The sequence below is a fragment of the Hyla sarda genome, chromosome 10, assembly GCF_029499605.1.
Source record: "Hyla sarda isolate aHylSar1 chromosome 10, aHylSar1.hap1, whole genome shotgun sequence".
Taxonomy (NCBI): Eukaryota; Metazoa; Chordata; class Amphibia; order Anura; family Hylidae; genus Hyla; species Hyla sarda.
Genome location: NC_079198.1, coordinates 122,406,628 through 122,433,494, shown reverse-complemented (window position 1 = coordinate 122,433,494; position 26,867 = coordinate 122,406,628). Strand labels below are relative to the sequence as shown.

The 26,867-nt window shown below is 44.6% G+C and overlaps 1 protein-coding gene across 1 annotated transcript in view; it reads left to right on the top strand.

Annotated features, from left to right (window-relative positions):
• Nucleotides 1-26,867, top strand: part of LOC130293183 (uncharacterized) — a 294,563-nt gene that overhangs the window by 188,366 nt on the left and 79,330 nt on the right. The window contains exons 59-65 of the mRNA XM_056541664.1: nt 1,840-1,989; nt 5,737-5,840; nt 5,927-6,141; nt 16,503-16,723; nt 19,734-19,880; nt 21,188-21,352; nt 21,916-22,067. Of these exons, the coding sequence (XP_056397639.1) occupies nt 1,840-1,989; nt 5,737-5,840; nt 5,927-6,141; nt 16,503-16,723; nt 19,734-19,880; nt 21,188-21,352; nt 21,916-22,067 (1,154 nt within the window). The remainder of the gene's footprint in view (nt 1-1,839; nt 1,990-5,736; nt 5,841-5,926; nt 6,142-16,502; nt 16,724-19,733; nt 19,881-21,187; nt 21,353-21,915; nt 22,068-26,867) is intronic.

The following is a 26,867-nucleotide window of genomic DNA, read 5'->3' as shown; positions in this document are numbered from 1 at the left end:
TTTAAGGTGCAAGAAACTTTTCTCAGTCACAGTAGTGTTCCTCAAAACAGGTTCACTGCAGTCTTATCTAAAAAGGCTTCCTGCTGCCTTACCTGGGAAAGGCTTCCTGCTGCCCAGGCTGCAAAAAGCAACAAAACTGTGTCCCTATCCTCTGGTGCCGGTCTTCTTCCTGCTTCCTGGGGAAGATGAGTCATAGTGCGTTCAGCCTATTGCCGGGCGCATCGATGTCCCACCTTGGCCACTGACAGGTTTAACGCACTGTCATGTGATAAGCCTGAGCTCCGCCTTCTCCCTGCTGCCTGGGCTCGTTATATAACAGTGCGCTCAGCCTATCACCAGCCGAGGTGGAACATCGCTGCGCCCGGCGATACGCTGAGCGCAGTATGACTCATCGTCCCCAGGAAGCAGGAAGAAGACCTGCACTGGAGGACTGGGACATTGATACACAACGAGGGAACGTCGGAAGATGCATTCAAGTTTGTTTTGTTATTTTATGCAGCCAGGGCACAGGGGATTCTAAAAATTACTTCTACAGATCTCCTTTAAAATCGAATGAGGAGTAATATGACCTCTCCTTCTTCACATCAATGATCTCATCCTGAGAAGACAGGAGAGAAGGGACAGAGAGGACACAGCTGATATGGAAGATCTGTGCTGTATGGGTTATAATATTATATTAGTAAGTTGCTTTATTATACTTTTTGAAACCATACATAGGTTGCTCATCATAACCAACAACCCCGAAGTGGTACTCCAGGGAAATTAAACTTATCCCCTATCAACAAGAGAGGAGATACGTTTCAGCCCACTGGGACGTGCCACTGAGGGTGGAGCTGAGGATGGGCGAGTAGCCGGCCAACATACAGAAGATCACTAAGCCCCTCTCCTGTGGAAAGGGTATAGGTTTTATTTTCCCGAAGTTCACCTTTTATTGGTGATTTTTTTCTAAAGTTGCTTGTTTTTCACAGAGTTTTTCAGAATTCCTTGTTTTTTTCTGTTTATCAGTGTTTGATACTGAATTGTACATGGGCGGGATGAACCTTAAACTACATCCATTATTACTTATTTTGGATACTAAAGATTGGTTACTGGCCCTTTAAAGAAGTAGTCCAGTATTGTAAAACATATTCCCTATCCTAAGGATAGGGGCTAAGTTTCAGATCGCGGGGGGTCCTGGGACCCCAGTGATCTCCCGTACAGGGCCCCAGCTCTCTGGCCAGATAGCGTGTGTCGACCACCGCATGAAGCGGCGGCAAACACGCCCCCCAGTACATCACTATGGCAGAGCCAGAGATTGCCGAAGGCAGCACTGCGGCTCTCCCATAGAGTTGTATTGAGGGGGTGTGTCAGCGGCCACTTCATGCAGTGGTTGACACGCCCCTTTCCCTCAGACTACCGGGGCCCCGTACGGGAGAACACGGAGGGTCCTAGCGGTTGGACCCCCTGCCATCTGAAACTTATCCTCTATCCTTAGGATAGGGGGTAAGTTTTCCAGTCCTGGAGTACTCCTTTAATGAGTTGTCTCATAATGGACATTTACCAATCATCTACGGAATAGGTAACATATGTCTGATCGATGAGCCCCCCCGTTATTCCTCACAGCACAAGAGCTTTAAAGAGGCTTGTGCACTGCCTCTCCATTCAAAGTCTATTGGACAAATGGAAATAGTGTAGAACAGTAATGAGGAACTCGGGACTCAAAATCCCCATTCTAGTGATCGGGGTGCCCCCAGCAATCATAGAATGTAACAGAGAAAAATGTCCATAATGAGAAGATCCACTTTAACATGCCTGCAGCAAATGACTGATAAGTTATGTCAAGTAAAGTTTGCTTTTTAGGCTCAGGAATATCAATGCCCACTCTCTGCCCATCCGGACATTACTGCCCCCCAGGGGCCAGTTTTGTCACTGTGTATCCATGTCCAGCCGGGACGTACGGACCCAAGATAGGAGCATCAAGTATATTGGACTGTGAGGCCTGCCCAGCAGGTGAGCATGATAGATGAATGTGGCTGGTGTTGTGAGGGTCTACGCTGGCCACAGTCTGGATGAGGGGCATTGGGTACAGAAGTCCTTAAAATGCACATGTGCCAGGTGCTGCAATGGCTACACTTTGTTCTAGATTCGTGATCTTCAACCTGTGACTCTTCAGCTGTTGCCCAACTTCAACTCCCATCATTCCCAGACAGCTGAAGACTGTCAAGCTATGAAGAGAGTTGTAGTTTTGCAGCAATAGATCAAAGTTCCTGAATCGGACAGCCTTTGGCTGTCCGATTCAGGTACTTTGTTCTATTGCTGTGTGATAGCCCGGGGGAGTTGGGTGTAGGGAGTTTAGCTGTGTGGTTACTAAAGGGTGTCTGGTTAACCCTTTCTATTTGTGACGCCAGGGTGAGGGCTCCTCTGTAATGCTTGTCCTACCGCCACCCTTCCCAAGAGCGATAGGGAGGTATAAAATAATTGAATGTCCACAACCGGAGAGTTAGTTAAAAACAGTTGGAACTTTTACTGAAGATTTTATGCAAGCTTCATAACCGGTACAGTCTCTATACATGCAAAGTCTCTTAGAGATTGACAGTGGTTGGGACCTTAAGCGTTTTAGAGTCCGTAGACTGATAGGCGCTGTTCCACTGGATTTAGGGGTTTTAGTTGCAGTCCAGTAGTCACGCTAGCTTTAGCGGGGATTAGTTTAGAACTCACGGTTTAGTTTAGGCTGAGGCCGGCAGGTTTCTGGCCTAGCTTGTCATTAAAAGTTGTGCAGATCCGTCCTGCTAGTCCGGCATCCACGAGAGCAGCAACCCAAGAGAGCGATCATTGGCTACAGCTCCCTTATATGGGCAGGGGCTGGAATAGAGCTAATTGGTCCAATACTTCTGTCAATCACCTTTATATAGGTTATGGGTAAACATGTGACCCATATACATAATAGCATTATAGAATTAGAGTAGAGGAGGTGACTAGGGGCTGTCCCACCTGGGGAACCCTACCTGAACGTAGTAACTCTGACTTTGGGGACCACCATACTAGGTACAGTATGCAATACGGTACCGGGACACCACAGCTGGAAAACTACAACTCTCTTCATCGTTTGACAGTCTTCAACTGTCTGGGAATGATGGGAGTTGTAGTTTGGCAATAGCTGGGTAGCCACAGGTTCGAGAACTTTTATCTATTGCTGTAATACTACAACTTCCATCATGGATTGACAGTTTTCAGCTGTCTGGGAATGATAGGAGATGTAGTTTGGCAACAGCTGGAGAGCCACAGGTTCTGGAACTTTCATCTGTTGCTGCAATTCTACAACTCCCATCATAGCTTGACAGTCTTCAGCTGTCTAGGAACTATGGGAGTTGTAGTTTTACAGCAGCTGGAGAGCAATAGGTTGGGGAACACTACAACTCCCATCATGCCCTGACAGTCTTGTATTCCCAAATGCTTACAGTGATCCTCAACTTGCGGCTTTCTAGCTGTTGCAAAACTTCAACTCCCATCGTTCCCAGACAGCTGAAGACTGTCAAGCTATGATGGGAGTTGTAGTTTTACAGCAATAGATCAAAGTTCCTGAACCTGTGACTATACAGTTGTTGCCAAACTACAACTCCCAGCATACTCAGACAGTTGTAGTTTGGCAACAGCTGAAGAGTCTGAATCGGACTGGGGTGCCCAGGGCCCACTAGTAAAACTGACTCTAGGGGCTGTCCTAAATTTACATGCACATAGGGGGAGATTTATCAAAACCTTTGTAGATGAAGAGTGGTGTAGTTGCCCATAGCAACCAATCAGATCGCTTTTTTCATTTCTAACAAGGCCTCTGCAAAATAAAAGAAGCGATCTGATTGGTTGCTATGGGCAACTGGGCAAATTTTCATCTGCACAGGTTTTGATAAATCTCCCCCATAGTACCTGATTTACTCTTTGTAGACATTGATAATGCAGCCAATAAATAGAAACACCTCTAATTAATAGTGATTTGTGCAAAACCAGTGCAAGTTTTTGACACCATTTTGTGCAAATGCCAACAGAATCCGCGGCGGATCCAGAGTCTAGTCTCGGGAGGGGCACTATCAGAGTATCGTGCAGTGGTCGACATGCCCCCTCCCATAGACTTACATTGAGGAAGTGTGGTATGATGTCACAAGGGACGTGGCTGTGGCATCACCACCCCCGCAGCCCGCACCCAGAGTTCGAAACAAAATGTTCCAAATGCTGAGGCAGTGGAGTACCCCTTTAAGTACGCCCCCACACTAGGTAGGCAGCATAGTTCCCCCACACTAGGTAGGCAGCATAGTTCCCCCATACTAGGTAGGCAGCATAGTTCCCCCACACTAGGTAGGCAGCATAGATCCCCCACACTAGGTAGGTAGCATAGTTCCCCCACACTAGGTAGGCAGCATAGTTCCCCCACATTAGGTTGTCAGCATAGTTCCCCCCGACATTAGACTTTCAACATAGTTCCCTCCACATTAGGTTGGCAGTATAGTCCCCCCACATTAGGTTGGCAGCATAGTTCCCCCCACATTAGGATGGTAGTATAGTCCCCCCACATTAGGTTGGCAGTATAGTTCCCCCCCACATTAGGTTGACAGTATAGTTCCCCCACATTAGGTCAGCAGTATAATTCCCTCCACATTAGGTTGGCAGTATAGTTCCCCCCACATTAGGTTTGCATTGTAGTTCCCCCCACATTAGGTTGGCAGTATAGTTCCCCCCCACATTAGGTTGACAGTATAGTTCCCCCACATTAGGTCAGCAGTATAATTCCCTCCACATTAGGTTGGCAGTATAGTTCCCCCCACATTAGGTTTGCATTGTAGTTCCCCCCACATTAGGTTGGCAGTATAGTTCCCCCCCCCACATTAGGTTGACAGTATAGTTCCCCCACATTAGGTCAGCAGTATAATTCCCTCCACATTAGGTTGGCAGTATAGTTCCCCCACATTAGGTTGGCAGTATAGTTCCCCCACATTAGGTTGGCAGTATAGTTCCCCCCCACATTAGGTTGGCAGTATAGTTCCCCCCCCCCCACATTAGGTTGGCAGTATAGTTCCCCCACATTAGTTTGGCAGTATAGTTCCCCCACATTAGGTTGGCAGTATAGTTCCCCCCACATTAGATTGGCAGTATAGTTCCCCCACATTAGGTTGGCAGTATAGTTCCCCCACAGACATAACGCCATGGGGCCATACAGCCATGGGGTCATGATCTACTGCTATGGCCTATAGGCCATAGCAGTAGGTCCTGGGATCGGAGGAGCGGTGGTCGAAGCACCAAATATGACGTGCCACTGGTAACTTATCATGCGCGCGTCCTCACTGCTCTGCTCTGTTCCTATGGGCGCACACACACGGGATGTCAGTAACGTCCCTGCATGCACTACCTCCCGGCGGCCCCTCATTTTTAAAGTTAACGCGGGGCCGCAGAAAGGTAACCGGGACATCCTTGTGTCCCGAAAAGATCACAGGGAGGTCCTGAATGTGACAAGGGAAATTAACTGGGGGGGGGGGGGGCGTGGTTGGGCAATTGCCCCATTGCCCCCCCCCCCCCCCCTCCCTGGATCCGCCACTGAGCAGAATGCAGATATATGTCTCAGCAATATTCATGAGCCCACTGGGTGGTCAACCTGTTCCCGTATGGGGTGGTCCGAGCCTGGCTTGAGAGCTGCAGGTTGAGGAACACTGCTACAGATAAAAGATGGCCGCCTGTACCACGTTACGTGATTTCGTCTTTTCTTATTCGCAGGAATGTATTGTTCATCTGAGGGTCTAAACAAGCCAACCGGTTACTGTTATGCTGGGTACTACTGCTCCCAGGGGGCCATTAACCCGACACCTATAACACCAAGGGTAAGATATCTCTGCTATGATATTGCAGCAGAGCTGTAACGCAAATTTGCCCTTGACCCATCACTAAATCTGCCTCTTGTTTTCAGGTGCCCTTTGATTTGCATTACCCCCAGAATGATATCTGCCCCACCGGTCACTTTTGCCCTAATGGTACCCGTTCTCCAGTTCCTTGTCCTCCAGGGTCATTCTCAATGGCTGCTGGTCTCAGTACAATAGAGGAGTGCCAGCCCTGCCCAGCAGGACACTACTGTGCTCAGGCCGGCCTGTCTGATGCTTCCTTGGCACTGCCATGCTCTCCTGGGTAAGTGATCTTTTCTATTTTATTAATACGGAGAACTGCAGCATAATACAACTTATCCCCTATCTTCAGGATAGGGGATTAGTGTCTGATTGCTGGGGTCTGAACGCTGGGACACCCACGATCTCTGGCTCTGCCCCCAGCTCTGTTGTTGCTCTTCCCATGCAGGAGGCGTCGGGCGCAGCATTACGCCGCGACCAGCAGGCATCCTCCATGTATCTCCATGGATGAGGTGGAGAAGCAGCATTCATGCATCCCTGCCTCTCCCATAGACCTGCATGTAGGGGGCGTGTTTGTCGACCTCTTAGTGAGGTCCCCATACGCGAGATCGCGGGGGTCTCAGCGGTCGGACCCCCTGCGATCAGATGCTTATTCCCTATCCTGCAGATAAGGGATAAGTTGTCTATAGCTGCAGTGCTCCTTTAATATATGTCCCTTGGTTTTATCAGGTATCGGCATATTGTGATGTCCCAGTACAGGACATGGTCCTGCACTACACTTAGGCCCTGTCAGGTTGAGTCCCTCAGGGACCTGGGGTTCTCCTGCAGTGTCTCCCCTGCTGTTACTATACTGTCATTTATTGTCATAGGATTATAGTCAGTATGTCAATGTATAGTCAGTATAAAGGTCCTTTGGAGGACTCCAGTAAATGTCTAAAGGACCTATGAGATGTCACATATTATGTTTATGTTATCACATGTTACCCAGTGATGTCACGCCCGCCCCCTCATGACATCACGCCCGCCCCCTCAACGAAAGTCTATGGGAAGGGGGCGAGGGGGCGGGTGTGACGTCAAAAGGGGCGGGCCTGAACACGGAAGCCTGCACGCAGCGTTCGGAACAAAAAACTTCCGGACGCTGGGAAGCGGAGCTCCGGAAGCACATGACCCGCAGCTTGACCAATGGGCTTTGGCTCAGCCCCCCTCTTTATAAGGGGGCGGCCATTACAATTTGCTCTCTTCCATCACTTTACTGAGACCAGCAAACACCAGAGATCTCAGTGCTAGTGTCCAGCACCCGGAAGGCCACAAAGCTACAGTCATTCCAGTAAGTCAAGTCTATGTCTGCTGTCACTATCTACAGTCCAGTCAAGCCTCAAGTCCATTATCTAAAGTCTTTTACAAGTATAATTGGCCCCAGCAAGCTATGAGGTCCTTCTTTGTTCCTGGCAACCTCTCTGGAATTCTGGCCTAGGTGTGAAGATAATAACACCTGTCTTAAAGGTGTTATCCCCTGGAACACTTTTTTTTTTTTTTCTTAATCAACTGGTGCAAGAAAGTTAAACAGATTTGTAAATTACTTCTATTTAAAATTCTTAATCCTTCCAGTACTTATGAGCTGCTGAATACTACAGAGAAAATGGTTTTGGTTTTGGAACACAGAGCTCTCTGCTGACATCATGACCACAGTGCTCTCTGCTGACATCTCTGTCCATTTTAGGAACTCTCCAGAGCAGCATATGTTTGCTGTGGGGATTTTCTCCTGCTCTGGACAGTTCTTAAAATGGACAGAGATGTCAGCAGAGAGCTCTGTGTTCCAAAAATAAAACCATTTCCTAATAAGTACTGGAAGGATTAAGATTTTTTTTAATAGAAGTAATTTACAAATCTGTTTAACTTTCTGGCACCAGTTGATTTAAAAAAAAAGTTTTCCACAGGAGTACCCCTTTAACTCAGTATGGTTTAACCTCCGTTAAACCATAACCTGATTGTGGACTCTCATTTTCACTGCCTAGCCATTGGAATAGCGGAGATACCGTTTGGGTGGTTCCGGTACCCAAAAACCACTCTGGCGTCACAAACAATAGGGGTTACTAACACCTTGCCCCTGGGGTTAATACCATCTTCTCCCTCCATTTACACTGCTACACCCTGTGGTCTCGCCATCACCGTGGGTCACCACAATCTGTAATGACCAAAGGTCCTTTAAAGCCATTTGGTGTATAAATTCTTCATTGTAGTCCCTATCTCTACTTGCTGTCAGTGAATGGACTTCTGTTTATATCCTAATCATTGTGCAATGATTGAAATCTGTTCCATAAATCTACAGTGGGGATCAAAAGTTTGGGCACCCCAGGTAAAAATTTGTATTATTGTGCATAAAGAAGCCAAGGAAAGATGGAAAAATCTCCAAAAGGCATCAAATTACAGATTAGACATTCTTATAATATGTCAACAAAAATTAGATTTTATTTCCATCATTTACACTTTCAAATTAACAGAAAACAAAAAAAAATGTCATCTGCAAAAGTTTAGGCACCCTGTAGAATTAATAGCATGCACTGCCCCCTTTGCAAAGCTGAGACCTGCCAGTGTCATGGATTGAGACCTGCCAGTGTCATGGATTGTTCTCAATCATCATCTGGGAAGATCAGGTGATGTCAATCTTAAAGGTTTTAAATGCCCAGACTCATCTGACCTTGCCCCAACAATCAGCACCATGGGTTCTTCTAAGCAGTCGTCTAGAAATCTGAAACTGAAAATAGTTGACGCTCACAAAGCTGGAGAAGGCTATAAGAAGATAGCAAAACGTTTTCAGATGTCAATATCCTCTGTTCGGAATGTAATTAAGAAATGGCAGTCATCAGGAACAGTGGAAGTTAAAGCAAGATCTGGAAGACCAAGAAAAATATCAGACAGAACAGCTCGCAGGATTGTGAGAAAAACAATTCAAAACCCACGTTTGACAGCACAATCCCTCCAGAAAGATCCGGCAGACACTGGAGTTGTGGTAGACTATTCCACTATAAAGAGATACTTGTACAAATATAGTCTTCATGGAAGAGTCATCAGAAGAAAACCTCTTCTATGTCCTCGCAACCTGTCCTGATGAAGGGCCCACTCTGGGCCAGAAACGCGTAGATGTGCTTCCAATAAACGCTATCCGATTATATTTCTAAGAGCTTGGTCTCTTTTAATTCCTCTTGGTCCAGCGCTGCAGAAAAATCCGTTTTTTATTTATTTGCAAAGATGTCTATAGGATTTTGATCAGGGAACTGGGAAAGTCAGGGTACAACCATCATACAGCCGATCCACGACTGTATGACCCTTGAGGATGTTGTGCCGCTGACAGTCTCCTTCTGTCCTTCTGCCATAAGGCAAACAATGAGCAAAGAGGGATGACCTGGTTGTCATGTTTAAATAATCCCTACTGTCCAAACGTCCATCCACAGGTATCAGAGGAGCCAAGGTGCAACCTCCCCCCCCCCAACCCCACCATTACAATTTCCATTCAGGGAAGATCCAGTTGTGAGGGGGGCTTCAAGCTCCCCTCATCCTAATTTTTTTTAACCATTGTGAAATATAAAGTAGTTTCCCATTGTGGTGCGGATTATGAGTTGGATTAGGGCAGGCAACGTAAATCCCAAATCTAGGAGAGCTGTAGTTCATAGTCTGAGCACTAGGTGTCACTGTGACACATGATTTTTATTATTCTGCTGTAATCACAGTATATACATAGAAGGAAGGGAACGGTACAGACTCATAATATATTGGGGTAATGTTATCCGGTACAGCAAATAAACTCTATATCAGTGTTTCCCAACCAGGGTGCCTCCGGCTGTTGCAAAACTACAACTCCCAGCATGCCCGGACAGCCAACGGCTGTCCGGGCATGCTGGGAGTTGTAGTTTTGCAACAGCTGGAGGCACCCTGGTTGGGAAACACTGCTCTATCCCACCATAGTTACCATACCTCCCAACTATCCCAGATCAGGCAGGACATTCCCTATTTTGTGAACAAAGGCCAAAGGCTGTTCGGGCATGCTGGGAGTTGTAGTTTTGCAACAGCTGGAGGCACACTGGTTGGGAAACACTGCTCTATCCCTCAATAATTACCATACCTCCCAACAATCCCAGATCAAGCAGGACATTGCCTGTTTTGGAACAAAGGCCAAGGGATGTCTGCACATGCTGGGAGTTGTAGTTTTGCAACAGCTGGAGGCACCCCGGTTGGGAAACACTGCTGTATTCCACCATAGTTACCATACCTCCCAACCATCCAGAATCCTGTAGGACATTCCCGATTTTGGGATCAAAGGCCAACGGCTGTCCGGGCATGCTGGGAGTTGTAGTTTTGCAACAGCTGGAGGCACCCTGGTTGGGAAACATTGCTCTATCCCTCAATAGTTACCATACCTCCCAACCATCCCAGATCAGACAGTACATTCCCTGTTTTGGAACAAAGGCTGTCCATGCATGCTGGGAGTTGTAGTTTTGCAACAGCTGGAGGCACCCCAGTTGGGAAACACTGCTATATCCCACCATATTTACCATACCTCCCAACCATTCAGAATCCTGTAGGACATTTCCAATTTGGGGATCAAAGGCCAACAGCTGTCCAGGCATGCTGGGAGTTGTAGTTTTTCAACAGCTGGAGGCACCTTGATTGGGGAACGCTGCTCTATCCCAATGTAATAAAATGGGTGATATGTGTTATATGTCATATTAAGGCTGCTATAACATTTGGATGGAATTTGTTCTATGCAGTAAATCAGGCACTGAGTTTCCCCGATGCTGACGGTGGTGAAGCCGATCCATTATCTTTTATGTGAAATATTAGTCATTACATTGTAATTATCCGTCAGGAGACAGAAAGCGATGATGCCTGTAATGAAGTCTAATGGACTCCTGTAATGATGATACAATCCTGCGGCTGCAATGTTGTTTGTACCCGAAAAGCTTCTAGGTGCGGTTTTAGCATCGGAACAAACAGCGGCCGCTGTCATGTATTTCTTAAAGTGTAGGAACAGAATGTGCCACCCTCCCCTCTGTCAGATCCTACTTGTTGTCTTAAAGGGGTACTCCGGTAGAAAACTTTTTTTTTTTTTTTAAATCAACTGGTGCCAGAAAGTTAAATCAGATTTGTAAATGACTTCTATAAAAAAAAAAAAAAAAAAATCTTAATCCTTCCAGTACTTATTAGCTGCTGAATACTACAGAGGAAATTCTTCTCTTTTTGGAACACAGAGCTCTCTGCTGACATCACGAGCACAGTGCTCTCTGCTGACATCTCTGTTCATTTTAGGAACTGTCCAGAGTAGGAGAAAATCCCCATAGAAAACATATGCTGCTCTGGACAGTTCCTAAAATGGACAGAGATGTCAGCAGAGAGCACTGTGCTTGTGATGTCAGCAGAGAGCACTGTGCTTGTGATGTCAGCAGAGAGCACTGTGTTCCAAAAAGAAAAGAATTTCCTCTGTAGTATTCAGCAGCTAATAAGTACTGGAAGGATTAAGATTTTTCAATAGAAGTCATTTACAAATCTAAAGGAAAGGAAATAGTAGAGTGCAGCTCACAAAAAATTAGTTGAGGTATGAATGGATAGTACTTACACCACAAAGTACGATTAAAAAAAAACTTTCAGTAAAAACAAATAGGGACCATTCACCTCTAGACTAATACCAGGAAAACCTGATACATGATGGTTATAAATTTAGATAAATGATTAGAACTTTGCTTCAAATTTATCATGTAAACAAAATTATAATTATTCATATAAAAAGATAACCGCTAATATCATATACAATATATAAAAAAAAATATATAAAAAAAATGCCTCCTTACACAGGGCCCTTGTGGGGAGGAAAATTGTTATAAAGCTTCAATAAAAAAATTTGAGAATATTGCAATATCGCAGAGAGTCTCTGATCTGATTATTTGCTAACGGACTACACATTTGTTGGATTATCAGATCAGAGACTCTCTGCGGTATTGCAATATTCTCAAAAAATTTTTATTGAAGCTTTATAACAATTTTCCTCCCCACAAGGGCCCTGTGTAAGGAGGCATTTTTTTTTTAAAGGGTACCTCTCATCAAAAAAAAACTTTTGATATATTATAGATGAATGTATGCAGAATAACTTCACAATTGCATGTTATTAAAAAATATGCTTCTTTCTATTTAATTTTCCACTTTGAAGAAATGACCACTAGGGGTCTCCCTACCAGTCCTGGCAGCAAGCATTTCAGACTCATGCTGGAGTCCTAAACACTGCGAGCTGCCAGTCTGCTTTGTTCACAAAGGAGAACACTCAGAGCTGACAGCCTGCTTTGTTCACAGCCTGTTTGGCTGTGAACAAAGCAGGCTGGCAGCTCTGAGTGTTTAGGACTCCAGCATGAGTCAGAAATGCTTGCTGACAGGACTGATCGGGAAAAATACAATAGAAAGAAGCATATTTTTCATTAACATGCTATTGGAAAGTTATTCAACATTCATTCATCTAAAATATATCAAAAGTTTATTTGATGAGAGGTACCCTTTAATATATTTTTGGGATATATTGTATATGATATTAGTTCATTTTATTAGCGGTTATCTTTTTATATGAATAAATATAATTTTCTTTACATGATAAATTTGAAGCAAAGTTCTAATCATTTATCTAAATTTATAACCATCATGTATCAGGTTTTCCTGGTATTAGTCTAGAGGTGAATGGTCCCTAATTTACAAATCTGTTTTAACTTTCTGGCACCACTTGATTTAAAAAAAAAAAAATGTATTTAAAGAGTACCCCTTTAAATAGGTTATCCAGGATTAGAAAAACGGATCTAATTCCTTCCAAAAACAGCGCCACACCTGTCCTCAGGTTGTGAATGGTATTACAACTTGACTCCATTCAGTTCAATGGAGCTGAGATGCAATACGACCCGAGGACAAGGGTGGTGCCGTTTTCTGAAGAAATCAGTTCTGTTTTTCGAATCCCTGTAGCCCCTAGAGGACACAGGTAGGGTTGCCACCTGGCCGGTATTTTTATATTAAAAGCACCGGCAATGTAATGGATGGTATTTATCCAACCAATCCTCCAACTCCCAGAATGTTGCACCAAATACTATTCCAGTGTTTCCCAACCAGAGCGCCTCCAGCTGTTGCAAAACTACAACTCCCAGCATGCCCGGACAGCCAACGGCTGTCCGGGCATGCTGGGAGTTGTAGTTTTGCAACAGCTGGAGGCACACTGTTTGGGAAACACTGATATTGAGTTTATATGATGTACCAGACAAAATCACCCCCATACATTTATAGGATGTATTATTTCCTCCAAATATTTAACAAAAATTATTCTGTCGGGCAGTGTTTTCCATCCAGGTTGCCTCCAGCTGTTGCAAAACTACAACTCCCAGCATGCCCGGACAGCCTTTGGCCTTTGTTCCCAAAACAGGGGATGTCCTGCCTGATCTGGAATGGTTGGGAAGTATGTTAACTATGGAGGGACAGAGCAGTGTTTCCCAACCAGGGTGGCTGTCTGGGCATGCTGGGAGTTGTAGTTTTGCAACAGCTGGAGACACCCCTGGCTGGGAAACACTGACCTATAATATGTACTACTATACTGTATAGTCCAACATGCTGGTAGTTGTAGTTTTGCAACAGCTGGAGGCACCCCTGGTTGGCAAACACTTACCTATTCTATATACTACTATATAGTCCAACATGCTGGGAGTTGTAGTTTTGCAATAACTGGAGGCACCCCTGGTTGGCAAACACTGACCTATTCTATATACTACTATATAGTCCAACATTCTGGGAGTTGTAGTTTTCGTTTGGGGCAGCTGCTGAGCCACAGGCTGTATCAGGGCATGCTGGGAGTTGTAGTTAGTAACTAACTGCAACTCCCGAATTTAATTTAAAAAAAAAGCGATCAAAAAGTCACATCGAAACAAAAATGGTCTTGTTAAAAACTACAGATCGGGGCGCAAGAATGAGCCCTCATACAGGCCCGTATAAGGAGAAATAAAAAAGTTATAGGGGTCAGAATAGGACAAAATTTCCTCCGAATATGTGTATCTGGTGATGTTACATATATATATATAATTAAATATGCAAATTAGCATGGCCTATATTTTTTGGCAAGAAAGGTGGCAACCCTAGACACAGGGAAAGGCTCAAGTCCTGAAGGAATGCATGGGAATGGAGTTCCTGCACTTTTTCCACAGCAGGAACACCATTCCTATTAGCAGGAGTCCTGCAGGACCAATCCTTTTAGTGGAAATCTTTGGTGATTTCCTTCGGTGAGTTTCCTTTTGGACTTGACACCTGACACAGGGGATACATGTACGCCCTGTGCCCGCTATGGAGCTGAGCTCGCTTCAAAGCCAGTGAGAAATGGCTGCTTATAGCAGCCAGGACTCACCGCTAATGTCGAGCGATCAAAGATTCTATAATCGTAGTTGATCGAATCAAAGCAGGATCCAAAATCAGTCATGTCTATGTGCTGGTGGGTTAGGGAAGCTGATTGGGACCCCCGAGGTGAATGCAGAAATGTAGTTTATAATATAGTGTCTGTACCTGTGTTTGATGGCTGATCTCACAATTCTCATAGGATCTTTGCCCCGTTGTTAGTTTTTAGCAGCATACAAAATAAGTGTCGTCTCAGTTTCTCCCAGGTTGCAGTATGGCCCAGGACATTACATCACTGGTCAAGTGTTGAGAGTGAGCCTGTCTGTGCTTCAATGGATGGAGTGATCATTTTCCATAGGGCTAAAGCTGTACTGCAATGGGTGGGGTGGCTGATGTGTGGGAGGGAAAAAAGTGACCTCACACTTACAAACAAGGGATCCTGGGACTTGTAGTTGGAGGAAAGGAACTCCAACAGGAAGTAGACTCACAACACAGCCATATAGCACCAAGGCAATCACAGATCCTTGCTAAGCATGTCCATTACTGTCTGGCAGGTGGGTACTAAAGTCACCTTATGGCGGCTAACCCCTTTAAGTTGCTGTTTGGTCTTTTTCCCATACTTTACCCTTTACTTTGCTTTGTATAGGGAAAAAAGTAGAATCAGGATGCCGTAACAAATAAAGTGAGGCAAAGGAGGATCTTAAATATCTACTGTAACCTTCAGGTTTTTTTTTTTTGTTAACTCTTTATGCACAAGTTCTGAAATCCATTAATATCTGCTGTGACTCTCTGAAGGTTGTGGAGATGTAATGTTCCCAAAGTTTGGAAAGGAATAAATCAGTCTCAGCACCGTGTAAAAACATTCAGATCTGCAGAGACGTGCGCTTAGTTAAGCAGAACACCCCCCCCCCCCCCCCCCCCATGTCCTTGTCCGCCAATAAATATTGATGGAAAAATATAATTTATCTTCGCTTTTACGTTGCGTTTCTCTGTGCCATTTAGATATGCGACCAGCGACCAATAATGGTTTTGTGGCTTATGAAGTCATCAGCAGAAAGCAGATCCCTGAGAAGTCACTGATATATACTGTAGCACATTATATATATATAGGGGAATATGCAAAGCAGCTCATTACACCACCTTATTCAGGTAGTGTTCCCTGGTATCAGCTTAGCTCCTGTTAAGCTGTTATGTATACTGTGTGTGTGTGTGTATATATATATATATATATATATATATATATATATATATGCAGGATCTAATTGATTGGTTCTAATTAGCTGAACAATAATCTTAATTGGTCCATATCATGATCTATAAGTAAAGTGTGTAGTTATATCGTGGCCAGTGCTAGACCCATCCAACTAGTACATAAATTGTAGAAGCTTATACAAAGTCCATTAGAACATCTTGTGCATTTGTACATAGTTATAAAAAAAATGTATATACATAATGTATATAAGAGGGGCGGAGCCTACATACATGTACCCAAACATTTATACATATATTTATTATTTATACATTTACATATATATATGTATTTATACAGAAATATAAATATTTATGCACAACTGGATTTTTTCTGTGTGTAAATATATTTATATGTATATATATATATATATATATATATATATATATATATATATATATATATATAATGGTTGACTGCCAAGAAATGTAATCGATATGTATTGAAAAGAATTCTGTAGGGCAGTGTTTCCCAATCAGCGTGCCTCCAGCTGTTGCAAAACTACAACTCCCAGCAAGCCCGGACGGCCTTTGCTCTTTTATCCCCAAATCGAGAATTTCCCGCCGGATCCTGGATGGTTGGGAGGTATGGAAACTATAGTGGGATAGAGTGGTGTTTTCCAACCAGGGTCCCTCCAACTGTTGCAAAACTACAACTCCCAGCATGCCCGGACAGCCAAAGGTTGTCCGGGCATACTGGGAGTTGTAGTTTTGCAACAGCCGGAGACACCCTGGTTGGGAAAAACTGGTATAGGGGAGGGTGTCAGGTGATCCATCAGCAAGGACAAGATCAACAATATTTCCATTTTTTTTACTGATATTGGCAAAAAAAATCTTGAAAACAAGGAGGAATATAACGAACATTTGTCAGAGGGTTACAGAATATTTCGTGATTAAGCTTTATTGGCCACAAAACCCGTTTAATGCATCTTGCCCACCAAAGAGAGACATTGTAAGTAGAAGCCTCTGTTTAATAAATGGAACTTGGTTCATTTTCAGATATGTCTGCAAGGAAGGCAGCTCCGTTTCGTGCCCGTCAGATGACCATCATGGCTATCGTTGCCCTGCTGGATTCTATTGCCCCAGTGGGACAAGTATTGAGATACCGTGTGAGCCTGGAACGTTCAGCCCTATGTCTGGGTCTAGCATATGCCTGCCGTGTCCTGCTGGGAGTAGCTGTATGCATGTGTCTACAGTGGAGCCGCTGAGCTGTCCCAGAGGTAAGTGTTCTTATAGGTCACTGGTCTTCAACCTGCGGACCTCCAGATGTTGCAAAACTACAACTCCCAGCATGCCCGGACAGCCAACGGCTGTCCGGGCATGCTGGGAGTTGTAGTTTTGCAACATCTGGAGGTCCGCAGGTTGAAGACCACTGTTATAGGTGATACAACCTGTACTCACAGACCATAGCTTGAAGCAAGAGATGTACTGCACTACCTCATACGGAACTACCCCATCTACCCCATATTGTACTACACTATACTGCACTACCCCATTCATGACTACCCCAAGCATCATATCATGTAATGTGGAATGGCTATGTATATATATTATGCATATATTGATATATTATACATCTCTAGTCTTCCCTGTATACAGAGGTATAGCTAAGAGCTCATTGCTTTTAAAGCAAGTACAGCAGAGATGGTTGTAGGGAGGGAATACAGAGGACTGTGCAGCTGTAACTGTATGGCCAGAGAGTTCGATCTATCATCATAGAGATGAGTGCAGAGAGGGGATGGAGAGGACTGTGCAGCTGTAACTGTATGGCCACAGAGTTCGATCTATAATCATAGAGATGAGTGCAGAGAGGGGATAGAGAGGACTGTGTAGCCGTAACTGTATGGCCACAGAGTTCTCTCTATGATCATAGAGATGAGTGCAGAGAGGGGATAGAGAGGACTGTGCAGCTATAACTGTATGGCCACAGACTTCTCTCTATGATCATAGAGATGAGTGCAGAGAGGGGATAGAGAGGACTGTGTAGCCGTAACTGTATGGCCACAGAGTTCTCTCTATGATCATAGAGATGAGTGCAGAGAGGGGATAGAGAGGACTGTGTAGCCGTAACTGTATGGCCACAGAGTTCGATCTATGATCATAGAGATGAGTGCAGAGAGGGGATAGAGCGGGCTGTGCAGCTGTAACTGTATGGCCACAGAGTTCTCTCTATGATCATAGAGATGAGTGCAGAGAGGGGATAGAGAGGACTGTGTAGCCGTAACTGTATGGCCACAGAGTTCGATCTATGATCATAGAGATGAGTGCAGAGAGGGGATAGAGAGGACTGTGCAGCTGTAACTATATGGCCACACAGTTCGATCTATTATCATAGAGATGAGTGCAGAGAGGGGATAGAGAGGATTGTGTAGCCGTAACTGTATGGCCACAGAGTTTGATATATGATCATAGAGATGAGTGCAGAGAGGGGATAGAGAGGACTGTGTAGCCATAACTGTATGGCCACAGAGTACGATCTATGATCATAGAGATGAGTGCAGAGAGGGGATAGAGAGGACTGTGTAGCCATAACTGTATGGCCACAGAGTACGATCTATGATCATAGAGATGAGTGCAGAGAGGGGATAGAGAGGACTGTGCAGCTGTAACTGTATGGCCACACAGTTCGATCTATGATCATAGAGATGAGTGCAGAGAGGGGATAGAGAGGACTGTGAAGCTGTAACTATATGGCCACACAGTTCGATCTATTATCATAGAGATGAGTGCAGAGAGGGGATAGAGAGGATTGTGTAGCCGTAACTGTATGGCCACAGAGTTTGATATATGATCATAGAGATGAGTGCAGAGAGGGGATAGAGAGGACTGTGCAGCTGTAACTGTATGGCCACACAGTTCGATCTATGATCATAGAGATGAGTGCAGAGAGGGGATAGAGAGGACTGTGAAGCTGTAACTATATGGCCACACAGTTCGATCTATGATCATAGAGATGAGTGCAGAGAGGGGATAGAGAGGACTGTGCAGCTGTAACTATATGGCCACACAGTTCGATTTATGATCATAGAGATGAGTGCAGAGAGGGGATAGAGAGGACTGTGCAGCTGTAATTATATGACCACACAGTTCGATCTATGATCATAGAGATGAGTGCAGAGAGGGGATAGAGAGGACTGTGCAGCTGTAATTATATGACCACACAGTTCGATCTATGATCATAGAGATGAGTGCAGAGAGGGGATAGAGAGGACTGTGCAGCTGTAACTATATGGCCACACAGTTCGATCTATGATCATAGAGATGAGTGCAGAGAGGGGATAGAGAGGACTGTGCAGCTGTAACTATATGGCCACACAGTTCGATCTATGATCATAGAGATGAGTGCAGAGAGGGGATAGAGAGGACTGTGCAGCTGTAACTATATGGCCACACAGTTCGATCTATGATCATAGAGATGAGTGCAGAGAGGGGATAGAGAGGACTGTGCAGCTGTAACTATATGGCCACACAGTTCGATCTATGATCATAGAGATGAGTGCAGAGAGGGGATAGAGAGGACTGTGAAGCTGTAACTATATGGCCACACAGTTCGATCTATGATCATAGAGAGGAGTGCAGAGAGGGGATAGAGAGGACTGTGCAGCTGTAACTATATGGCCACACAGTTCGATCTATGATCATAGAGATGAGTGCAGAGAGGGGATAGAGAGGACTGTGAAGCTGTAACTATATGGCCACACAGTTCGATCTATGATCATAGAGATGAGTGCAGAGAGGGGATAGAGAGGACTGTGCAGCTGTAACTATATGGCCACACAGTTCGATCTATGATCATAGAGATGAGTGCAGAGAGGGGATAGAGAGGACTGTGCAGCTGTAATTATATGGCCACACAGTTCGATCTATGATCATAGAGATGAGTATACCTATTACACAGATATTAATACCCAATTAACGGAGAGGTAAATCTTGCAAACATAAATACTCCTGGGATGATGCGTAATGGATAGTACAAAACCTGCTAAAGCAGCAATAAACTACAACACCTATATACAACAGGCTGCAGCACCCATATAGAACAGGCTACATGTCTTAGGGCCGGAGTACCCCTTTAAATGGGAAAGTGCTGCTCTGTGACCTGGGAAGTTGTTACTCTGCAAGGAGGGGGAGGAGGTGAACTGAAAAAAAATTAAAAATAAATAAATATATATGTATAGTTGGTACCTATCATTTTAACCTTATGGTAATCAATGTTGCCTGTTTCTTTAGGTCACTACTGCCCGGCTATGACTGCGGTACCAGTCCCATGCCCAGCTGGCACATTTAATCCTATAGAAGGGGCACTGACGCCTGCTTCATGTAAGAGGTGCCCAGCGGGGAGATACTGCCGTGGAGAGGCAAACGCCGAGCCTGATGGTAAAGTGTTCAACCCAGGGACACCTATCTAAAGGAATTGTAGAGGACAGTGTTTCCCAACCAGTGTGCCTCCAGCTGTAGATAAACTACAACTCCCAACATGCTTTTCTATTACTGGATAAACGCTTTTAGGCCATGTTCACTAGGCATACAATGTGTGGAATGTCCTTCCGGAAAACGCGGTTGGACATTCCGCATATTTGTGTGATCCGGCGGCACGCTAGGACCACTCAGAAATGCGCTGTCTCCATAGATGGAAATGCATTTACGAGTGGAATCCACAGAGACAATGAACTAGTTAGCCATTTCTGTTAATGCTGTAATCAGGATTTCTGCGGCAGAAACATCTGGATTCCGCTGTGTGCATGGTGCAGCAGAATCCCATTGAAATCAATGGTACTCTGCTGCGGTGGAATTTCTGAGCAGAATATTTCTGTGGAATTCCAATTCTGATAAATTCTGCCATGTGAACATGGCCTTATAGGTCATTGGAGTGAAGGTTCCCTTTCCCCTGCCACTTCTTAGGCTATGTTCACATGGTGGAATTTCCATGCGGAAATCCAGCTGCAGCAGAGTCTTGTTGATTTCAATGGGATTCTGCTGCACTGTGCACACGCCAGAATTTTCCATTTGTGATGTCCGCAGAAACAATAAACAGGTTTATTGTTTTTGCAGATATTACACCAAAGTGCTTGCCGTCTATGAAGACAGCATATTTCCGAGTGGTCCTAGTGCCGGTGGAACGAGAAAACGTGAGAAATGTCCACCCATATTTTCCGGGTGGACATTCCACACATTTTTCGCCATGTATACATAGCCCTACTGGAAGTTAAAGGGATACTCTGGTGCTCTGGCGCTTGGAGCTGGTGGCCGTGATCGTGATGTCACAGCCATGCCCCTCGTGCTGTCACGCCACGCCCCCTCCATTCATGTCTATGGGAGGGGGCATGGTGTTACAGCATGACGGGCGTGGCCGTGACGTTACAACCACTGCCACAGGAATCCGGCTTTTGCTTAGAAAGCCCAGTGCTGCGGGAGATCGCAGAGGTCCCCAGCAGCCAGACCACCGTGACCAGACATCTTATCCCCTATTCTTTGGATAGGGGATAAAATGCCTAGCAGCGGAGTACCCCTTTAAGTCGAGCTCCGTCAGATGAATGCAGGGCTGGCTTCCTCCCTGCACTTTGCCACCTGAGTCACATTATTCTCTAGTTGTATTGTCTTATAGAGCAGCATTAGTTTAGTATAACTCACTCGTCTGTCAGCATTACTCCTTACGTATCAGCCTCCCCCTCCTCTATACACAGGCTTGTGTTCTGCTGGATATTACTGTGAAGGAGAAGCAGCTGACAATATTCCTCAGAGGACTGGCCGCTTTCCACTCAATGGTCCTTGTCCTGTCGGCCATTACTGCCCAGAAGGAACCCTTTCTCCCAAACCCTGTCCCGTTGGAACATTGAAAAATACAACAGGTGTGTGCTCCTTACCAGATTGGCTCCAAGAATTTCATCATATTCATACTCAATGGCAACCCAAAATCATGGAGAAGACTGTGGTTCATGTGTACAACGCTGAAGGATTGTTTCCAGTTAAAGGGGTATTTTTTTTTTTTTTTATGAACTGGCTCCAGAAAGTTAAACAGATTTGTAAATTACTTCTATTAAATTTTTTTAATCCTTCCAGTACTTGTCAGCTGCTGAAGTTGAGTTGTTCTTTTCTGTCTGACCACAGTGCTCTCTGAGGACATCTCTGTCTGTCTCAGGAACTGTCCAGAGTAGCAGCAAATCCCCATAGCAAACCTATCCTGTTCTGGACAGTTCCTGAGACAGACAGAGGTGTCAGCGGAGAGCACTGTTGTCAGACAGAAAAGAACAACTCAACTTCAGCAGCTGATAAGTACTGGAAGGATTAAGATTTTTTTAATAGAAGTCATTTACAAATCTGTACCCGGTTGATATGAAAAAGGAAAAAAAAATGTTTTTTTCATGAAATACCCCTTTAAGCTTTGCATAATCTCAGTGGCTCTCTTTTCCAGGTGGCTCTTCCATGGACAGCTGTGTGCCATGCTATGCTGGGTATTTTTGTGCCAGCGTGGGTCAGAGTTCACCCACTGGCTTGTGTTCAGCTGGATTCTTCTGCCCTGGAAACTTCACCTCTACCAGCCCTACTGCTTTCCTGTGCCCAAAGGTAATGAAGCTTCTCCTAAAAGCCATTGTACAACATTTCCCCCTCTAAGTAACCCTTTATACATTGTGTATTTGTGGTGCGCCAGGGTGAGTTGCTGGGTACTGCTAGGGTCGCCACCTTTCTTGCAAAAAAATACCGGCCATTCTAATTTGCATAATTAATTATATATGCGTGACATCACAGGATACACATATGCGGGGCAAATTGTTTCCTATTCTGACCCCTATAACTTTTTTATTTCCCCTTATACCGACCTATATGAAGGCTTAAATTTTGCGCCCGATCTGTAATTTTTAATGGTACCATTTTCGTTTTGATGTGACTTTTTGATCGCTTTTTTTTTAATTAAAATTCAGGAGTTGCAGTTACTAACTACAACTCCCAGCATGCCCTGATACAGCCTGTGGCTCAGCAGCTGCCCCAAACGAAAACTACAACTCCCAGAATGTGTGATTATATAGTATAGGTCAGTGTTTCCCAACCAGGGGGGCCTCCAGCTGTAGCAAAACTACAACTCCCAGCATGCCCGGACAGCCGTTGGCTGTCCGGGCATGCTGAGAGTTGTAGTTTTGCAACAGCTGGAGATGCTATGGTTGGGAAAATCTGGTATAGGTTATGGAGAAACATTCCGGGAGTTGGAGGATTGGTTTGATAAATACCGGCCATTGCATGACTGGTATTTTTCATATAAAAATACCGTCAGGATGGCCAAAATACCAGCTGTGCCGGTAAAATACCAGCCAGGTGGCAACCCTAGGTACTGCCCAGTGATGTCACTGGTGGTTATGTCACTGGTGGTGCAAATGTTGATTAGTCCCATGTAAAACCCCAAACACATTCACAACCTTAGTCATTGGACAGCGGCACTTGATGGTAATACAGTGGTCTCTCAAGTTACAATATTAATTGGTTCCAGGACGACCATTGTATGTTGAGACCATTGTATGTTGAGACCATAACTCTATGGAAACCTGGTAATTAGTTCTGAAGCCACCAAAATGTCATCCAATAATAGGAAAAGGGGAGGATTAAAGAAAAATAAGTAGATAAGTAATATAGATAAATTAAGTCCTTACATATAAAAGTAATAAATATCTGCTGGGAGCTGTAATCACTGTCTATGTAGAGGACAGGAGCTTCTTCAGGGTCCTGTACAGTACACAGTGTCCTTAAAAAGTAATGGAGCTGCCCTCACCTGGTGTCCAAAGGAGCAGCTAACCCTGGTACAGGTAAAGAGTACAGAACATGTAATACCTCCCTGTACTGTAGGGGGCGCTACCAGACACCAGTCAGTGCATACACTTCAGTGATACAGGTAAAGAGTACAGAACATGTAATACCTCCCTGTACTGTAGGGGGCGCTACCAGACACCAGTCAGTGCATACGCTTCAGTAATACAGGTAAAGAGTAGTACAGAACATGTAATACCTCCCTGTACTGTAGGGGGCGCTACCAGGCACCAGTCAGTGCATACACTTCAGTAATACAGGTGTTTAACCAGTAAAATGCCCATTCTTATTGGTCAGTTCTTCCAGCCATTGACATGTTTCACAGATCTGGACTGTCCGTAACATTGTATGTTGAGTCTGGTTTCAAGTTACAATGGTCCAGAAAAGACCATTGTATGTTGAAACTATTGTATGTTGAGGCCGTTGTAAGTTGAGGGATCACTGTACTGTATGACGGAATCCTCAGGGTACATCCCAGTGTTCTGTATGCCGGTGATGGAGGTTGGGTTGCCCTTGGGGTTTGTGGGTGCAGTTAACCAGGTACAGGGAAGTGAGAAGATGGTGCAACACAAATTTACTTGTAGTAGCTTTAGATGGTACAAAGTAGTAGACAGTTCATTTCACAACTCCCAGGCCGTACTACTGCAAGGGTTACTAGGAGAGGTTGCTGTTTCAATGTATCACTGACTGAATAAACAGTACAGTGGTCCCTCAAGTTACAATATTAATTGGTTCCAGAATGACCATTGTATGGTGAAACTACTGTATGTTGAGGCCATTGTAAGTTGAGGGATCACTGTTCTTTTCATGGTTTTTTGTTTTGGTTTGGTCTATCCTAGGACTTATGTTAGGTATCAAATGGTGATATCCTATCTTGTTTCTTAAAGGGGTTATCCAGGAAAAAACTTTTAAAAATCGTAATCCTTTCCGTACTTATGAGCTGCTGAAGTTGAGTTGTTCTTTTCTGTATAAGTGCTCTCTGATGACACGTGTCTCGGGAACCGCCCAGTTTAGAAGCAAATCCCCATAGCAAAGCTCTTCTACTCTGTGCAGTTCCCGAGACAAGCAGAGATGTCAGCAGAGAGCACAGTTGCCAGACAGAAAACAACAACTCAACTTCAGCAGCTGATAATTATTGAAAGGATTAAGATTTTTTAATAGAAGTAATTTAGAAATCTGTTTAACTTTCTGGAGCCAGTTGACTTGTGAGGGCTCTCTGACACATCTCCAATATTGTACTCACCGAATCAGGGTCTTCTCAGGGGTGTAGCTGAGGTAACTTTGAACACTGTAGCTTAGGATCCCACACCAACACTGGCCCTGATGAGACGTCTTCCTGCTGGCCCATCTAGGTGGGTATCCCCTGGCTTGTAAACGGTCTGCTCAACCAGACCAGGACCTAAAGGCAAGCGACATCTGGTTTTCTGTGTGTGCAATCAGGCTCTTTATATACTGTTCTTCTCCTGAATGCTCCCTTGTAGGGGACATCCTGTCAGAGTGGAATAGGCTAGGTGAACACGCTGCTTGGTCTCTCTAGGGTCTAAACTCGAGCTCCCCTCAGAACAGGTGACCAGGATTTTTATAGACCCTGCCTTACATGTACCTGACATGTGTTTTGGCCCTTAAAGGAAAATTTGTCTTTTTTCACAGGAAATAGAGAAAGTGTAAATGACCTTTGTATAAGCTCTGCAGCACATGTATTTACTGCGGACGGTATAGTAACCCCTGGTTCGCTGCAACAGTTATACTGAGGAACAGATACACAAAATGGGATATACAATAGTAACATATTTTAAAAGTATTAAAGACATCAGTGTCCAATTACTACCCAAGGTTTTATCTATTGTAGGGCATTACACATGTATGGTTATTCTCTCTGTTTTGGACTATCCCTACTTGTTTTCCTTGATGATAACCGAACCACATAGTGTCCCCATTGCTGGGATCCCCTGCGATCAGCTGTAGGGTAGCTTGGCAGTAAGTGTTTAGTTTCCCTGCAGAGCCTCCACAGGAAATACTGAGCATTACACAATTTATATCGATAAGTAAAGCAAGGTCCTCCAGAGCATGAGACGCTCTTTGTAACCGCTCTCCACCTAGAATGAGGATCCTGAAGAGAGGACCCTCTATTACCCCAAAATTTCTAATCAGGGGGCATGACACATGAGTTCATTGATTGGTGGGGTCCAACTGCTATCACTTGGCCCTAACAGAGCACAGATCAGGTCAGTCCATTCACCATTACAGTCCAGTCTGATCTCTCCTGAGTTTCTTGTTGCAGTTTTTGGATTATTCAATCATCTATGACAGATCCTATTAAAATTCCATAAGTGACTGGGGCGGTGACCTCCCTTATGTGTGTATGTGATCGGGACATGGTCAGGTCCAGCTCGTGGTGTCCTTTACCTTTCAGGAAAGAGCTGGTTATAATAGTTGGTTGCGTAATGCATGCTTCCTTATTACTTGCCCTATAATTTCCAGTGTGTTGTGTTTGTTCCTGATATTATTTCCCATTCAGATACTTATGTTCCAGCTATAATTGCAAGGTTTATGTTTATCCAAGTCCCTCCCTGATACACTACAGTAGTTGGTTTTGGAAAACTTTGCATACTGAGTTACTATACTACCTCAACACAATATGGAATAATACCAAGGTGCTCAGTCATTTGTCATTTAAAGGGGGACTCCGGTTTTGGCAAATAAAGATTATTCCATGTGTAATGCATAGTTATTATGTTTCGTAAAAGTAATAACATACTTACTGTAGTATTATCTTACTACAGTGCTTCCCAACCAGGGTGCCTCCAGCTGTTGCAAAACTACAACTCCCAGCATGCCCGGACAGCCGAAGGCTGGAAGAATGGGATATGTGGTCGCGATATGGGGATGGGATATGTGGTCGGGGTATGTGGTTGGGATATGAGGGCAGGATATGAGATTGAAATGTGGGAACAGCAGATGAGGACAGGATATGAGGTCAAGATATAAGGGCGGGATATGAGGACAGGAAACATAGAGAGTGTGATGTCCCAGTACAGGTACACGTTCCTGTACTACCCTAAGGCCCTGTTAGGTTGAGTCCCTCAGTGACCTGGGGGCTCCCCTGCAGGGACTTCCCTTGTTCTTCTGTTAATTTAGTAAATGTGGTGCATATGCCTTTAAGAGCATAGACAGGATCCTTATGTGTAGATAGTATACAGGACCTGGGGGGGGGGGGTGGTGTCAAGAATCTGTGTGTGTAAGTTGGTCACATGTTATGTTTGCAGTTATATGATTTGTTGTAACATGTTCTCCCAGAGAGCACCAGCTTTAACCTATGACCCACAGCTTGAGCAATTGGCTTTAGTCTAGCCCCCACTGTATAAAGGGGTGGCCATCTTTAATTCACTCTGTTTGAGTTATGTGCTCATAGCTGTAACATCTAAGTCTTTGCTGAAGCAGCTACCAAAGATCTTAGGACAAGTGATCAGCATCTGGAGTACCACAAAGCTACAGTATCCAGTAAGTCTACAAGTCTATGTCTGCTGTCACTGAAGTTAGTCAAGTCCTGCACATAGTACAAGTCAAGTC